The following is an 18962-nucleotide window of genomic DNA, read 5'->3' as shown; positions in this document are numbered from 1 at the left end:
GTTTTGGAGGTGCTGGTGCTTTAATGCCCATTAGCATTAATGAGATGTTCTTAGCAGTGCAAGAACTAAGGCTCCAGTGAGTACACACACACACACACACGTACGTACATCTGGAAGTGATGAATTATGGCGTATTACCATATGTAGCAGATATATGGTTGTTTAATGGGCTTGTACCTCATACTGAGAGAGTGTGATATGGTGGGCAGAGTCAGGAGAGCAGGAGTAAAAATCCACACTTACTTGTGAAGTTCATTGGTGCCTGTGGGCAAGTCACTCGCTCATTATGTGCACTACAGGATGTTTTTGAGAGGGAGATGCAAACAAACAAAAACACAGATCATAGTAGCAAACAATAACAATAACCCCACTACACACAGTTTAAAAGACTGTACAGTACATTGTTTAATTAGCCAGAGGCCTAGAGAGAAGAGGCATGTCTTTGCCTGGCACCTAAATATTTGTAACGAAGGCACCTGGCGGGCCTCGCTGAGGCTAACATTCCACAAGTGAGGAGCCATCACAGAAAAGGTCCATTCTCACGTTGCTGCCCTCCTGCCATCTCATGGAGGAGGCACAAGAGTTTGGATTTGATATCCCGCTTTATCACTACCCAAAGGAGTCTCAAAGCAGCTAGCAGTCTCCTTTCCCTTCCTCCCCCACAACAAACACTCTGTGAGGTGAGTGGGGCTGAGAGACTTCAGAGAAGTGTGACTAGCCCAAGTCACCCAGCAGCTGCATGTGGAAGAACGGAGACACGAACCTGGTTCCCCAGATTATGAGTCTATCGCTCTTAACCACTACACCACTCAGTTGATGATCACAGGTCTGAGTTGGTTCATATGAGGAAAGGCGGTCCTTGAGGTATTGTGGGCCTGAGCCATTTAAGGCTTTATTGGTCAATATCAGCAGTTTCAATTGGGCCCAGAAACTAATTGGCAGCCAGTGCAGTCAGGCTAGGATTGGCATTATATGCTCAAACCATCTTGCCCTGGTAGGCAACCTGGATGCTTAATTCCGCACCAACTGAAGTTTCCAGCAGAGGTTATCAGAGCATAGTTGACAGAAGTTAAGCTATCCCTGCCCAGATAGGGGTGCAACTGGGTAGCCAGCCAGATGCTATAACCCATGTGTGCTAATGTATGTTCTGATCAACCCTAAGTTACAAGACCAGAGTTTCAGTTGGCTCACACATATCCAGTCTTCAAATGGTAGGACCTGGGCAAGATTTTTTTTTTAAAAAGGGCTTATTACCTGTAATCTTGCCTAGAGGTTTCAAAGGAGGGAATAAAAGATATAATCCTACAAAACTCCATGAGGGAGTGAAGATGACATCTGCAGCATCTGTGACCTTCCTGCATAAACAAGTGGAGCCACTTGAGCAATTCTATAGTTGAATCCCCAACACCTCATGATAAAATAGCAAGGGCTACAGATAAGGTTAACAGGACCAATGGGGTGCAATTACTGATCTCCAAGCAGGGATTGTCCACTAGAGTAATAAACACTGTTGTGATTACCCATTCAGACTGTATTTTTTAAGCAGATATCTCTGATGGTTTGGACAGATTACTGCCAGACGTGGGCAGGGTAATACCCAGGTATGACCTTATCAACTTTATGCAAATAGGCTGCCCATCGTATGTGAGGCAGTTGTGACATTCTGTACTGCTGGTGGAATTGTGTTTGTGACTTCTGTGGCATTTTGAATTTAATTGTTAGTTCTTTGGTATAGTTAGCACAAAGCGACTTTTAGTTTGTAGTCCCTGCTCAACTACAAACTGCTCTGTTTGTCACTGTTTGTTGACCTTGGACAAGTCATCATCTAACCTACCTCACAGGCTGTTATGAGATTAAAAATATTACTCTGTACTCCTTTTCTGGAAGCCTAGGATGCATACGTAATTTTTTAAAACATACAAAGAGGAAAACGTACTGGGAGTGATTACGATTTGAGCACTTAGGGTGGAAATCAGTGTTGTACTGTGTTGTACTATGATGAATGTTCCATCTGTACAAGCATTTCAGCTTGCCAGACAGAAACACCCACACCCACTGTGAGCTGTTTTGGGGGTCTCCTGGCCCCCCTCAACCCACTTTAGGGGTATGTGGGGAGGAGAGGGGAGAAAGCACCATTGTACCATCAGAAGTCTTCATTCATGGCTTCCACTGATAGAACTCAGTAGGTGAATCCCACCTGTAGGGTTTGCTCTGCCAGTATGCATTAACACCTTTGTGAGTAGATCTGCTAACAATGAATACTGGTGTATCTGAAGAAGTGTGCATGCACACGAAAACTCATCCCAATAACAAACTTAGTTGGTCTCTAAGGTGCTACCGGAAGGATTTTTTTTCTTTTTCTTTCAACTACAACAGACCAACACGGCTTCCTACCTGTAATGAATACTGAGGACAGTATAGTAGGCAACTTATTTTCCAGACTCCAGGTCTAACTAAGCATTTAATTGCTAGTTGCAGCTGTTGGATAGTCTGAATAGATTTATTGATGTAAGTTATATAATTCAATAAGCTGTTAATAAACACACTGTTTTCATTTTAGGTAGATGCCATGGAAGGTGAACCCCGGAGTTTTATCTTTATGAGTGAGGATGCAATGACAAATCCAGACAAACTGATGGTTTTAATTCACGGTAGCGGTGTCGTTCGAGCAGGACAGTGGGCAAGAAGGCTTATTATAAATGAAGATCTGGACAGCGGCACTCAGATTCCATACATTAAAAGAGCCATTGAGGTAGGATATTTATTTGGTCTTTTGAAAGATGTTTGTTTTTTATACTCAACAATTTTTCACAATATTATGAGATTTTGTTTTCTTAATGTACATCAAACTTGTATATAACTGCCAATTTTCTTTAGATTTCTAAAACTTTTGCATAATAATTCTTTTATTTGAGGAAACAGTTGTTGTTTACTTACATTGAATACTGTTATAGGAACTGCCGTGTGGTCTTTGGAGAAGATAAATCAATCCAAAAATCTTTTTAAAACTACTGACGTTTTCAGTTGAATTTCATCAGCTTGAAGTTTTCCTTATCTCCATCTGAAGCACAAATTGTTCTGTCTATTATTATAGGAAGTTGATCCTAGAAGGCATTTGAACTTGTACCCTTACAGAAAGAGATGTTCTATGAAGCATACAAATGGACCTATTAAAATTAGTTGGACTAAGTCAGATTCTTAACACAAAACATGCTCCAGTGTTTCACAATGCTGTGTGAGCTTTTAACACACCCACAGAGGAATACTCCCATGAAAACAAAAAAAGGGAGCGTGACATAGGTAATCTCTCCCCCCCCCCCCAAAACTGTCTTCCAATGTATCTTGCAGCAGTAATAATGTCCTAAAGAAAGTCATGTCAGGAGAAAAAACACATTGGAAACATTTTACCCAATAGGTTAATTTTTAAATCGAAACTAAGAAACTGACGCAGACAGTTTTACAGTAACCTTTTCAGCCCAAAGCAGAATTCTAATGTGTCTTGGTGGGTGATAAAATGTCCCAAAATAAAGCCGTCCATAGTGTGTCAGAAGAAGGGACTTACCTGCTTCTGTTCATTTTTTGCTTTAAAAAACCACATAGGATTTGTTTACTCATTTCTATCCCATTTATTTATTTATAAAATGTATAAAATGCTTAGTATGAAAAAAAATTCTTGAATGCTTTATATAAAACATTATTAGGAAAAAATTAATAGAATTTCATATAAAAATATAACAATTTTTAAAAAGTTAATTAAACACAGAACAAAAATATGTAAAACTGAGCCGTGCTCAAAAAGAAAAAAAAATAGTTTAAGAATTAGAAATCAGAGTCTAGGAAATCTTTAAGAAGCATTTATAACTGGTTACTATCTCCACCTCCTGAACCACCTGTTGAAAGGCATTCCAAAGGGTGAGTGCTACCACTGAGAGAGCTCATTTCTGTGTTGTCACCAAGTGACAGTCTGCTGGTCATAGAATGACTAGCATGAGATCCTTGAAAGATCTTAAGGCTTGGCTTGGTCTGTACTTGGGAGGTGATCTGCTACATTAACACTAGGATTTTAAAAAACCCCACACAATTAGTAATGTTCAGTTGTTTTTCTTGGGATTTTTTTTGGGGGTGGCGGGGTCCTGGGTGCTTTAGTTTGGAAAGAAAACTGTAAATGGTAAAGTGAGTGACAGTTGTGCAGGTGATGACAAATTAGACCATATTGTAGAACTACTGAATAAATTCTGCAATGAAAAAGTGCACTCAGGTTGGATTTAAGCTGTGTTTTTCGTTCAAAGTTTTAGTGGTGAGTGTCTTCATTTTAAGACTTTCTGATGCTTCTGATTATGATAAACCATGAGAAAATAAGTTTTTATAAATTACGCATCTTTTTCTAGGCTTTATTGTTTTGGGTGAAGCATACCTTCAAATATGGCTCAAAGCCTTGAACAGGGGGGGAAATGCAGGCCAATTTTCATTTTTACAGAAACTGTTTTAAAAGAGAGTCATTGTTAGCGGAATTAGTATTATTGTGAGCTGAAACTAAACAACTTCAGTAGGGTTGAAAATGAAGGATTCAGAGTTCTGCCATTTTTTCCTCCAAGTAACAAATACTAAAGGTCTGCTTTAGATAAAATTCTAACTTCTTCATCATTCTAATTTCGGGGCAGCCAACATGGTTCCCTCCAGGTGTTGTTGGACTACAATTCCCAATACCTAACCATTGGCCATGCTGGCTGGGGCTGATGGGAGTTGGAGTTCAACAACATCTGGAGGGTCACAGGTTAGCCATTTAAGGTCTATGCTTTATTCAGCTAGGTAAGGGTCTATTGTTGGATCAGGAAATTTAAAAAGTGCAGAAATGGGGAGAATTGTTTCAGCACTGTTTCTCTCTTTTTTTAAATATACATTTTTATTAGTTTTTACATATATTTTCCAAACAGAACATCTCATCTCATCTTATACAACATTTTGGCTATTTTAGCCTGAGACTTCCATCAACCATGTTTAATGATTTTCAGACCTCATCTCTTAATCTTACATTTGTTATCCTAACTATTACATTTAATAATCCATAATTTAAAATCCATTCTCATAAATCTTTTCTGCAATATTTCATACAGTTCTCCTTACAAAACTTCTTGTAGTCCTACAAGCATAGTCAGTTGGTTACAATTGTCTTTCAGATAACTCATATATTTACTCCAATCTTTCAAGAATTTCTGGTCCCGCTGGTTTCAAATTCTCCCTGTCATCTTATCCAATTCTGCGTAGTCCATCAGTTTCATCTGCCATTCCTCTATCGTCGGTAGTTCTTCCTGCTTCCATTTCTTTGCCAATAATACTCGTTTCACACTGTTTCTCATTCTCATCCAAAAAGTGTTTAACAATCCCACCAGGTGAAGGTAAAATTATTCCTATTCTTCTGCAAATCTCCAATATACACTCTCTGGTGGGCTGCTAAATCCATCTCTAGATTGGATACGTGCAAATAAAAGCTCTTAATTCCCCATATGTACATGAATTTCATGTATGTATGGTAGAAGTATTCATTTCAGTGTCTGATTCGGGTCCATAGATTTGGGAAGGGCTTGTGAAAACTTCCCTGCTCTCAGAAAGCCTTGTAGGTTTGAAGTGTATTTGGCTTCAGAGCCAGGGATTGGTCGTTCTGGTGGATTCTTGGAAGAGGTATATCTTATTTAATTATAATCTTTATTGTGGTCCATAACATGGATTCAGAATAAAATACAGATTCATACAGACAACCCCCCAGGAAAGGAAGACCGAGCATTATTTGTTTAGTCGTGGGTATGTTGATCTTTGATTTGTATGACTACTGAGGGAAACTTTGCCACGGCCATTGTAATATCATTGGACTTACCGTCCAGAAGATATTTGATATAGTAGGCTTCAGATTGACCCGGCCAATTTGCCAATAGTGGTTTAATCAGTATTTCCCTAGCTTGATCATATTGTCCCCAATGCAACAAAATATGCCTCATGCAGTCGACGTCCTGAGACATCGTATATCTTATTTGTTGCAGCAAGCATTTAGCATGTATGTTCACACTTTGGCTGAGAGTCCAAATCCAACTGCACAATTAGTTTCCTATCCAATAAGGTTTTGTGCCCATGCGTCTCTATTAGTATGTCTCTTAATTTCCTGATGCTGTATGGGTTGTTGTTGTTGTTTTAACTGAGGGGACTTTTAAAAGTGAGATGTAAGATAAAAAGTAAAAAATACTTACTTGCATACACTAGCTCTTGTGCCTGCCTGAAACAACTCTGGATTTTTGTCTTTAAGTTTTATATGATTAAGTTGGTCATGATAACAGTTTAGAAAATATATTTAATAAAATACTGAATGTAAAAAAAAGTTCTTCCTTATCCCAAACATACATATACAAAAACAGGAAATACTGAGAGCATAGACATACAGTGATACCTTGGTTTAAGAACAGCTTAGTTTATGAACAACTTGGATTAAGAATGCTTCAAACCTGGAAGTAGGTGTTTTGGTTTGTGAACTTTGCCTTGGAATAAGAACATGTTTCACTTCTGTTGAGTGTGTTCCATTTGTAAATTGAGTCCGCCGCTGCTATGGGAAAGCATGCCTTGGTTTAAGAAAGCCTTGGTTTAAGAACGGACTTCCAAAATGGATTAAGTTCATAAACCAAGGTACCACTGTATATGTTTTATTTCCTTTTTAAAAATGTGTGGTAGTTATATATTTATTCACAATACATAGTGCCTATTAAAATCTGATTGAATGGATTTATATCCAAATGAATTTTATACAGAAACTTTATAAGTAGGTAATTAGTCATAAATTTGTCTAAGTTCAGTCAAAGATTGCTTAAAGAAAATTGAGAGGGAAGGTTAAATGCTTGGAGTAATATTGAATGACAGGCTATATAAGCCCACCCTAGCCCCCATGCCAGCAAAGGAAAACAATGAGATGACAGCTCTAGTGTTTGGAGAGAGGTTGTTAACGACAGCTTATTCCTTTATGATTTCAACTCTTGACAGAAGACAGGTCTGCTTGTTGCATCATGGCAGATGTATCATTACCTTCTGGCCCTGTCATGACTGAATTGGAATAAACCCACTTGCAGTTCTGAAAATCCAATTACTTTGTGGAAGTTTGGGCACTGTTTCTATGATTCATGCGTACTTGTGTATAAACCTCATCTCAGTGGCTGTTTACTTCTCAATTCTAATAGTGTTCTAAGAATTTTAATTCTGAAGATCACAAAATGAATTAAATGTATGGTGGTGTTTTCTTTGTGTCCTGATAAAGCATTATTATGGTCATATAATATCTGTAGCATTGTTTTGTTGCAAATTTCTCCATTAAGCTAGAGAAATTACTATTAAGTCTTGCTAGATAAATATGTTTTTTTGAAAGGTGCATTTTTCTGTTAACCATTAAGCATTGGAAAATGCCACCTAGTGAATATCTACAGTATTTTATGTTTCTTGTCTCTGTTTTTCGTTTTGACAATTAAGTGGTATTTTCTGTGGGTTCATATTGATATTAGAATTCAGCATTTTTACCACTTTAACTTGTGGGATACCTCACAGTGACTCTGGAGATTAGACAAGAGAGAGAGGAGGTGTGGATTTATGAAAGTATGTCAAAAGCCTTGGGGTTTGGGTATGATCAGAATTTCAATGGAGGTTGAGATGAGTTTAAATGCTTCGAAGCCATGCATAAAAATCATGTTTAATTTCTGTCATATTGTTCTTTTTTAGTCACTCTGATGTCTTTTTCAAATCTGCTTTTCTCCCGCTTTGTGCTACCATATCCAAGATCTGTGTCCCTCCCCCGCTTTGTATTTCATTTTAACTGCTGATGCCTTTTCTGTGGTGCTTCTGCCTTTAATATCAGCTGAAGAGGCCTGAATTGCTGAATCAAAGCTGTTTTGGGAGGGATACAGTGTTTAAGATTGTGCAGGGTGAGAATCTCTGGGTAGAAGGTAACACTTCCTGCAGTTATAATCAATGCACTTGACACTTTCAAAGGGAGGAGAAGCCATGACTTGCTCAGGGGTTAAACTTTTTAAATAACCTCCCCAGGGAAAGATGCCGTCAATAAAACATAATAATTAGTTGAAGATTCTTGAGTGGTATTGGTTAAGAATAAAAAGATTAGAGACAGGGAAGGTCTTTACATTTCTTTTGTTTCTTAACCTTTAACTTTAGTTTAAATTTAATGTAGCTCTTAAGAATTAATCTGTTTTTACTGTCTTTTAGCTGCAGAAATCTGTGTATCTTCTTTTTAACAATAAAGTAACTGTCACAACTCATGGTTCTTCCTATGGCCAGTAAACCCACCTCTTTCCCCTTCCTGTATATACAGCATTCAACTAAACAAAATATATAGAATAAATAAAAATAGATTTTTCAGCAACATTTAGTCAGTTTTACATATCTACATTTAACATACCCATGCGGATAAAGGTCAAATGGAATCTGTAGCAGTTGAAGGCAAGGGCTTCAGTCAGTCAAAATAAGAAGCCAAATTTAGGCTGTTTTCATATATTATTTTTGAAATATCTAGTTGCATGTTTAAAATAAAAGATTTACATACTTCTGCATATGGTATGAAGCTTGCGGTTTTCAAATTCAGGAGGTTATTTAAATGCCTCCAAACAGTGTGTGGGAAATACTAAATACTGATAAATAATGTATAAATTGGTTTAGTATGAAAGAGTCCTAACCTTCATTAATTATTTATTTAATATTTCCACTTTAAGAAAATGTAAAGAAAAACGAAATCATGACTGTAGTTTGGGATAGTAACCCATACATGGCTGAGGTGAATATGTACGTAAACTAAATATTTAATAAATAAAACACTGATTGTTTCTCTTTCGTAGTGCTTACAAACTGTTCATAAAGAGTTGAGCTTTATTTTGTATACTTTTTAAATACTTACACAGTTATGAATTTAGAATTTCTCTTGCAATTGCCATACACTCTTAATTCCCTTCCATTTTTCATTGATATTTCCATTCTCCAGACTGGATTACCGCAGTTTCTCTTTGTGGGGCTGCCTTTGAAGTTGGTCTGGAAGCTGCAGCTAGTGCAAAATAAAGCAGATTGACTGCTTACTGGAGCAGGATATTGCTAATGGGCTAATTTCAAAGTGACAGTTTTGGGGTGTATGAAGTCCTATACTGTACAGCTTGGGACGAGAATACCTGAAAGATCATCTCACCGCTTATATACCCAGTTGATCACTGCGCTCTGCTAAAAGATGCTAAGCCCTTGGTATTAGACGAGTGGTTTTCAACCTTTTTGAGAGCATGGCTCCCATGACCAACCACATTCTTTCTGTGGCTCCTCTGTAACAGAAGCCACTTACACTGGGGTTCCGTTACAGGATGCGCATAAGTGGGGATTTGCCCATTCTGCCCCCACTCCATCTCCCCCACCCCTTTTCGGCACCGTGTAAGTGGGAGAGCATGTGTTGACAGGAACCCAAGTGACACCTCTGCTCTGCAGGGTCAAGCTGACGCCCCAGCCTGCCTTTAGTGTGCACATGTGTGGGGAATGGAGAGGGCAAAACAAGATTAAGATCAGAAGCAGAAATATTTTGTTATTGTGGGGAAAGCAAGAAACACACAGCACAGATTCTGCATACATGGTTCTGTTCCCATAAAGCTGGGTGACTGTTACGGAAAAGGAGGGTTGCCGGGGGGAGGTAGAAAGAAATAGAGGAGAAGGATGTTGGGTATAGGAGAGAGAAACACACTGCTCATTTTTAGGGTTACTTTTAAATCCCTACTTATAGAGCACACACACAACCAAAGAAGTGCCATGGTCAGATCACTTCCTGGTGCAACTGGACTTCTCCGCGACCCTTCCCCTCTGCAGGGAGGTGGGACCAATTCGAATGGTCCGCCCCCGCCACTTAATGGATCCAAATGGTTTCCAGAGAGTGGTAGGGGATGCTTTATCCCATGTTGATGGCCTTTCAGCTGACTCCCTGGTGGCCCGCTGGAATGCGGAGTTAACCAGGGCTATCGACTGTCTGGCTCCGAAGCGCCCTCTCCGATTGCATGGAGCCCGGACAGCCCCGTGGTTTTCTTCGGAGCTGAGGGCGATGAAACAATCGCTGAGACGGCTAGAGCGTCGGTGGCAGAAAACTCACTCCGAATCTGACCGGACACAGGTTAGAGCTCAACGTCGAGCCTACCAAGTGGCGATAGCGACGGCGAAGAAGACTTTCTTCACCGCCTCTATTGCATCTGCAGAAAATAGTAGCAGGAGACTCTTTCAGGTGGTCCGCAACTTAACGGAACCACCTTTACCATCGGGGCCTTGTAAAGACCCCAAGATCTCCTGCAACGATTTTGCAACGTTTTTTGCAGATAAAATCACTCATATTCGGAAGGAGCTAGACACCACCGTGGGAGCAGGGCTGGGGCGGGAGAGTGCTAGAGCCCTGTCTGGTCAAGTTGCATGGAATCAATTTCAATCCGTTACCCCCGAGGATGTGGACAGGCTGCTTGGACGAGTGAAACCAACCACCTGTCTCCTTGATCCTTGCCCATCCTGGCTTATAAAAGCTAGCCGGGAAGGGCTGGGCGATGGGCTCTGCGGGGTGGTGAATGCTTCCCTCTGTGAGGGAACATTCCCAGATCCGCTGAAAGAGGCGGTCATTAAACCGCTTCTTAAAAAACCATCTTTAGACCCGGCCAGTATGGCCAACTATCGCCCAGTCTCAAATCTTCCATTCTTGGGCAAGGTGATTGAGCGTGTGGTTGCTGAACAACTCCAGGCACGCCTGGAGGATGCGGACCATTTGGATCCCTTCCAATCAGGGTTCAGGCCTCATCATGGGACTGAAACTGCCTTGGTCGCACTGGTTGATGATCTCCGGCGAGCTAGGGACAAAGGTGAGAGTTGTTTCCTAGTTCTGCTGGATCTCTCAGCGGCCTTTGATACAATCGACCATAACATCCTTCTGGACCGTCTAGAGGGGTTGGGAGCTGGGGGCACTGTTATACAGTGGTTTCGCTCCTTTCTCCTGGGCCGTGTTCAGAAAGTGGTGGTGGGGGATGAGTGTTCAGACCCTTGGGCCCTCACTTGTGGGGTGCCTCAGGGTTCCGTCCTCTCCCCCATGCTTTTTAACATCTATATGAAGCCGCTGGGAGAGATCATCAGGGGGTTTGGACTGGGTGTCCATCAATATGCAGATGATACCCAGCTCTACCTTTCTTTCAAATCAGAACCAGTGAAGGCGGTGAAGGTCCTGTGTGAGTGCCTGGAGGCGGTTGGAGGATGGATGGCGGCTAATGGATTGAAGTTGAATCCTGACAAGACAGAAGTACTGTTTTTGGGGGACAGGGGGCGGGCTGGTGTGGAGGACTCCCTGGTCCTGAATGGGGTAACTGTGCCCCTGAAGGACCAGGTGCGTAGCCTGGGAGTCATTTTGGACTCACAGCTGTCCATGGAGGCACAGGTCAATTCTGTATCCAGGGCAGCTGTCTACCAACTCCACCTGGTACGCAGGCTGAGACCCTACCTGCCCGCTGACTGTCTGGCCAGAGTGGTGCATGCTCTAGTTATCTCCCGCTTGGACTACTGCAATGCGCTCTACGTGGGGCTACCTTTGAAGGTGACTCGGAAACTACAACTAATCCAGAATGCGGCAGCTAGACTGGTGACTGGGGGCGGCCGCCGAGACCACATAACACCGGTCTTGAAAGACCTACATTGGCTCCCAGTACGTTTCCGAGCACAATTCAAAGTGTTGGTGTTGACCTTTAAAGCCCTAAACGGCTTCGGCCCAATATACCTGAAGGAGCGTCTCCACCCCCATCGTTCTGCCCGGACACTGAGGTCCAGCGCCGAGGGCCTTCTGGCGGTTCCCTCATTGCGAGAAGCGAAGCTACAGGGAACCAGGCAGAGGGCCTTTTCGGTGGTGGCGCCCGCCCTGTGGAATGCCCTCCCATCGGATGTCAAGGTGATGGAAAACTACCTGACATTCAGAAAACATCTTAAGGCGGCCCTATTCAGGGAAGCTTTTAATGTATGATATTTTAATGTTTTTTTGGTTTCTGTGGAAGCCGCCCAGAGTGGCTGGGGAAACCCAGCCAGATGGGCGGGGTACAAATAATAAATTATTATTATTATTATTATTATCCAGGCACACATACCATTAAGCTACTTTGCTGTTTTCTCAAGCCCTTTGTGTAAATCTAAGGAACTGTTAGTTATTGAAGCTGGGGAGGATTTTTTGTTGTTGTGAGGAAAATATTTTAATAATAATAAATACTATTTTTTTATTTATACCCTGCCCTTCCCGGTTCAAAAACTGCGCTCAGGGCGGCTAACAACAAATTTAAAACACTTTAAGAAGTAAAACAGTCATGCAAAAGTGTTTCCCCACTTTTTTTTTGTGGCTGTTATATTTTGGGAAGAAAATGGGCTGCAAGTTAAAGCTGCTGGCACCCTGGAATGTTCCTCAGAGAGAAAGAGTGAGAGATATAATGCAAGAAGATATGGGCTGCAAGTTAAGGAAAGGACGCCCCCTGGGGCTCCCCTGCACTCAAGTCACCCCAGGGTGCCACAGCACACTGGTTGAAAACCAATATATTAGACAATTTATCGAGAAAAGTTGACAATTTTACACAGGTCACAAGCATCTCTGCATTTGCTAAAGTGAAGAAGAATATAGCATGATGTTCTGCCATGGTGTGCTCTGTGATCTGGCAAAATGCTTTATAAAGGTTCTGAGGCTGGACTACAGAATATCCAGAAGATAGTCATTTTGTAATTAGTATACTTTTATTATACCTCTTTCAAAACTTTACCAGTCAGTTTACCAAGATGTGCTTTTTAACTGTTCAAATGCCAGCCCTAATAGGGGCATATAAATGTATTTATGATTCAATCCAACTGCCAAAGCAAAGTTGATTTTTTTAAAAGCATGTGTCATTATTTAAAATACCTTGCAATTCAACAGGGAGAAGTGCTTGCTAATTCAGACCATTAAATGTATAGTTCAGTAACATTCTTCTGCCTGATAAGCAGCAGAGTATAGTTCTATTACAGAAATTCAAGTGTTTTAATCCTGTCATGAACCTTCCTACCATAAGTAATCAAGGAATAAATTTGGCATGGGGTTCTCATGCAAAATTATGTGGTTTCATAATCTTTTGAAAATACGTCATTCTTTTGAATAATAATAATATGTCATTTTTGATCATTTTTTTTAAAAAAGTTAAATAGTTCTATGAGAACAAACTGTAATTGTTGATAATTGTCTTTTTTCTTGAAATTAACAAATTATAACATCAAAACATTTCCATTGAGGTATGTAGTAGGTCATTTGCTGCTGCAGGCATTTTCTCTCCCTACAGGATGTGCTTGTTTAGTTTCTCTCACTTTCTGCCTGTGGCACTGTATAGTGAAATTCAGACATGTTCTTTCCCTCCAAGGAATCTCTAGGGTTGAATATAACTTATACAAAATTAATAAATGGTGTTGCTTTTTCATTATCACCCTTCCAGTGCAATTTGCTATGTGTTCCCTGTTTGGGGGAAAAATATTGTTTAGGTTACATTTCTTATAGGAAAGCAGTGTTTCTACTTTAAAAAAATTACCGTATATGGGGAAAGGGTGGCTAATGGAGTGGATGTCATAACTATGATTGCATATAACTGTTTTTGCAGTTGTGTGGTGGGGATGGGCAAAGCTACAGTACAAAAAAGGCATGATGTCTGAACAAAGATATTGAACATGTTGCAAGGCCTTAAACCTAAAAGCATAGTCAGCAGTGGAAAATTAGGCTCAAATATGGAATCATAAGGCTTGGAATTCTACTAGATCAGCAGCCACCTTCTAACTACAATAACTTCACTAAGCTACCACAAAAGCACAAACCTATGCACTGAAACTTGTTTGAAACTAAATTTCCTGTTGGCTGTAGCTATCCAACAGAAAGATTTTGTACAAATGAAGAAAGCGACCCCTGTTATCATTTGCAGAACCTTGATTGACGTTGGGACATGGATCACATCACTGTGTCGTGGTTTCTACCAGAAACCCTCAGGAGCTATAGTTCGAGTTCTGTAACCCCTGAGAGAACAAGAATCTCAAGGGTTCCTTGGGGAATGGAGAGCTACCAGTTTCAGTGTATATATAATGTAAGAGCACATAAGTAGATGGATTTTAGATGATATTTCTTAATTTGTTTGAAACTAATTCTTTCTGTTTACAAATGACAGGTGCAATTGCTATTTTCTCATAATGTTGAATTATGAAATTCCAAAATATTTTATAGTTTTATATTGGCACTCAGACATCAAATGAGCACATTTTTTCACATATCAGAATGAGAAAAATGTGGTTTCTGAGCATGCTACCAGGCTCATGGAAATATCTTGGTTATTTCCATTTTATAACCTTTTTATGTATTATTAAACTTAAAAGCACTTAAAAATTGTTTTAAATTTTGGTGGATGTGTAAGTAGTAAGATAAGGAAGAGGAAATGAATCCCCGCGATGGGGTGAGCTCCTGTTGCTCGGCCCCTGCTCCTGCCAGCCTAGCAGTTTGAAAGCACGCCAAAGTGCAAGTAGATAAATAGGTACCGCTCCGGCGGGAAGGTAAACGGCGTTTCCGTGCGCTGCTCTGGTTCGCCCGAAGTGGCTTAGTCATGCTGGCCACATGACTCGGAAGCTGTACGGCAGCTCCCTCGGCCAATAAAGTGAAATGAGCGCCACAACCCCAGAGTCGGTCACGACTGGACCTAATGGTCAGGGGTTCCTTTACCTTTACCAGGTGCACCAGCTTTCACAGCACACAGGTTTCACAGACTAATGGCTGGTGAAAAAGGAACCTTCTATCACATGTGGTGGTCCTGTGAGGAAACATTCAATTTTTTGACTGAAGTTTTCCAGGAAATTGGTAAAATAACTAACCAAAAATACAGGTGAACTCCCAAATGTTATTGTTTATTTTTGATGGTTTTTTGCAAACTATTTTATTTAAAGCATTAATTATGTTTTGCATTGTACCAGCCAGAATGGTAATAGCCAAACATTAGAAACAATCTCAACTTAATTTATTGAGTTTTTGGTACAAGGAAATTTGGCCTTGTTGGAAAAACTGACATTTAAACTGAAAGAAAAGGACCAGAAGCAGACAAATTTTATACCATATTGTACAAGTTTATTGAATATGCAACTTTATTACACAGCACTTTTCAACCTTCAACACATGGGACTTTATAGAAAACTACTTTTGGTCAGTCAGAGAATGCAGGAAAGAACTGATAATTATCCTTAACATATGTGATAACATGCTATGATCTCCCTTTCTATCCTCTCACTTGCTTTTCTCATAATGCTTACCATCTCCCACATATATGGTTTATTTGGTTATTGTTTTATTGTAGCTCATATATGAATTACCTAAGGTGTGTATAAAACTCAGTAAATACAATATAAAAAATGAATCTTGGTGATGCATGAGAGGATGACAGTTTGAAATTTCACATCATGAAAGAATCTACCGTATTTTTCTGTTGAAGTGAAATAGGTTTGTTACTTATAATAGTGTTATATTCAGTAATATTAAATATTGTGCAAATTGTTACGTGTTCATATTTTTTCAGAAACCTTTGTCAAAGGTACCAGAAAAATGTTTTCTTTAGTGAGATCTGTTGACTTTCAGACATTGGGTTTGTCTTTTGAATTCCAACACTTATAATCAGGACGAAGACTAATCTAAAGTACACTTATCTAGGAGGAAGCAGCATGGAACTCAGTTGGACTTACTTCTGAATGGACAGATATGATGATCACAGTGACATTCTGAAACTGTGGGAGGTGGTGTTGGGGGTTGCTGGGGGGGGGTGGAACTAGAAAAAGCTGCTTCCCTCCTGCCAATGAGATCTTACCACTGGAGCAAAGTTCTACCATGTGTGGAAGGAGTCTTTCCATCATTGTTAGATGAAGTCTTGGTCCAACGCAATGTGAGATAATATGCAACACCGGCACCAAGTGGGGGGGCAAAGCTCCCCCCAAATTTTCAGTGAAGGCCCCCCCCCGTTCTGCGGCAGCAGTGCACACACACCACAGGGCTTGCTTGTGTCACACATGCACACTGCGGGGGACGCACGACACAGTACATGTTTGCACGATGTGGTGATGTTGCACAGCTCCGGGCCCCCTCAATCATCGTGTCTGATATGCAAGATCAAAGATGTACTATTTCAAATATTTGATCGTGGTAGTTTATGTAGTAAATCCATCTATCAAATGTTTTTGTTTAAAAATTTATATGCCAACTTTCTACCCCAAATGGGAACTTGAAGAGTCTCACAATGAAATAAATAATGAACACAAGATGTTGATAGCACAACCAAAGATTAAAACTGTGAAGAAAAAATAAGAGCAAATACTGTAGTTGTAACTGCAAGGATGAAATTAGAATGTCTGCTTTACTCACATTCTGTTGACATTGGGAGCATATAGGATTAATTTTCAAGAGTTAATAAGTGGTTGTAGACTTACATTTTAACTGGTAGCTTATGTTTATTATATTTAAAATATTTATTAATGAGTGTCCTATGCAGAATAAAACATTTAGTAGCTATAATTATTGAAATAGGCTAATTCAGATATTGGAAGCATTGCTTTCCAATGTTGACTCATGCACCTTCATAAATGTTGAATTTCTCATGCCTGTTTGATTAAATAGGCAAATCTATCATATATATTTTTAACCAGATGACTTTCACATAATGTCTGTTTCCATGTTCAGCTAGGCCTATTGTTTGTTTTATATCTTGCACTGTGTATTTATCTTCTGACTGTATTTCCCATGAGTCTCTGGTAAGTAGATCATGTAATCTGAAAATAATTTAATTTAGAACTGTGGGTGTAGGAGGCGAGAGAGGACTAATTAAAGGACATATGCAGGAGTCCATCTGGGTTGCTAGAATCATCCTTCACCAACTAAAATAAGTAATTTCTCTTGGGAAATACTCATCTGAAGTTTAGATATTTTAATAATTGTCATAGATAAACACATATAGATAAACCAGAATTTTAGCGTACTTTAGTGATGAGATTCACTTTAAAAGGGTGTGTGTGTCATAAAAAGACTTTCACCACAAGCGTTATAGTGTATATATATATCAAGCTTGAAATAGATTCATCCACAGCAGCTATGATATAATTGTAGAGTTGGAAGGGATCCCAAGGGCAACTGTTGGCTACTCATGTGTACTGTTCCCTCATGATTTCTCCTTTTTTCATTTCTTATACATGCCCTTCTTATGTCTCAGCTCCTCTGTAAGCTCCTTATTCAGAAACACTGGTTTCTTTTAAAAAATAAAATATTTTTTATTAAAGATTTCCCTTGTTTACAAAAGTACATGCATTGTCTTTTTTCAGATTGTAAAGTATTTTCTATATATGATGTGAGACATTAGTGTTGTAAAAAAACAACAACCCTGGTTTCTTGCTTCCCACTTTTCTTCTTAGAATTGTCTGCATTTGTGCCTTCAGTATTTCACCTTTAAGAAATTCCCATCCATTTTGGACTCCGTTTAAGAATTTCTGACTATGGGATCTCACCCAGTAGTTCCTTAAGCTTTTTGAAATCAGCCATCTTAAAGTCCAGAGGGCATGCCTAACTATACTCAGCTTTCCCTTGCCTCTGTATAATGAAACACAAGAGAGTATGACCACTTTCTTCCAGGGTTCCTAGTACTTTCACTTCGTCATTCAGTTCCTCCTCGTGAAGACCAAGTCCAGGAGAGATGACCTTGTTGCTTTTTCCAGCTTCTGGGAAATGAAATCGTCAGCAAAAGGCAATGGAGGAATTTGTTGGACCTTACATTCTTGGCAAAGTTTGTGTTCCAACAGATATTGGGGTAGTTGATGTCTCCCATTATGACTATATCTCTTTGAATATTTGGTAATCTGCACTAGGAAGTCATCATCTAAGTCTTCAGTCTGGCTTGAAGGTCTATAGCAAACCTCACAGTGCTGTTACTGCTGTTTCCATCCTCCTTTTTTAATTCTCAATCTGCCTTCCCTGTTCCAACTCTTGGATCTCTTCAGAAGTATACACACCCCTTACATATAATGCTCTTACTCCTCCCTTCCTGTTTGGTCTATTCCTTTTGAATAGGTTATACCCCTCAATTTCTATATTCCAGTCACGAGTCTCATCCTATCAAGTTATGTCACACCCACTGCTGTAGAAAGTATATAGTGGGATGCTGACTCCTTGTAGAGGAAAGTCTGTTGCAATTCTTATAGCTGGAGCCAGTGTGGTGTAGTGGTTAAAGTGTCAGACTAGAATATGGGTGATCTTGGGCCAGACATTGCCTCTCAGTCTCACCTACCTCACACAGTTGTTGTGGGGATAAAATGAGGAAGGGGAGAACCACTTGCACCAACAAGCTCCTTACAGAAAACGTGGGATAGAAATGCAGTAAATAAAATAATAAATAATAGTCAAGTCTCTCCTGAGTAGACCTAAGGCGTTTTTCGCATAATGTTTGGTTCAAATTATTCCCCCCTTTTTACTACAGTGGTTCAAGTATATAAATATGGAGGGGTGTTAAAAGTGCATGGTTCCTTGAAAATGGATGCAATGGGGAGTGCTGGAAATATTGATAGTTTGAGCAGTAGTACAAATAATGTTTACATATTATACATTTTGGGTTGTTTCTTTGGGAGAACCCATTGCTAAATGATAGAGTATATTCTTTGCATGTGGAAGGTCTGTGGTTCAATTCCTGGCATCTTCAACTAAAATGTATCTTGAGTCGCATAGCTGCAAAAGACATCTGATTGAAATCTTGGAGAACCTCTGTCAGTCAGTGGACAGCACTGGGATTGATGCACCAAAGGCAGTTTCATATGTTAACATGATATGCTACTGATTCCTTAGTTCTTAACGTATTGTATGTGCAGCTTCCTTTTGGATATTTCTT

General features: G+C 39.8%; 1 protein-coding gene across 6 annotated transcripts in view; it reads left to right on the top strand.

The window, feature by feature from the left end:
• Positions 1-18962, top strand: part of ARB2A (ARB2 cotranscriptional regulator A) — a 213125-nt gene that overhangs the window by 30960 nt on the left and 163203 nt on the right. For all 6 annotated transcript variants that reach the window (XM_082191366.1, XM_082191369.1, XM_082191365.1 and 3 more), the window contains one exon: positions 2561-2752. In XM_082191366.1, the coding sequence (XP_082047492.1) occupies positions 2561-2752 (192 nt within the window). The remainder of the gene's footprint in view (positions 1-2560; positions 2753-18962) is intronic.

The sequence above is a fragment of the Podarcis vaucheri genome, assembly GCF_965113315.1.
Source record: "Podarcis vaucheri genome assembly, chromosome: 11".
Lineage (NCBI taxonomy): Eukaryota > Metazoa > Chordata > Lepidosauria > Squamata > Lacertidae > Podarcis > Podarcis vaucheri.
This window is presented reverse-complemented; position numbering and strand designations above follow the sequence as displayed.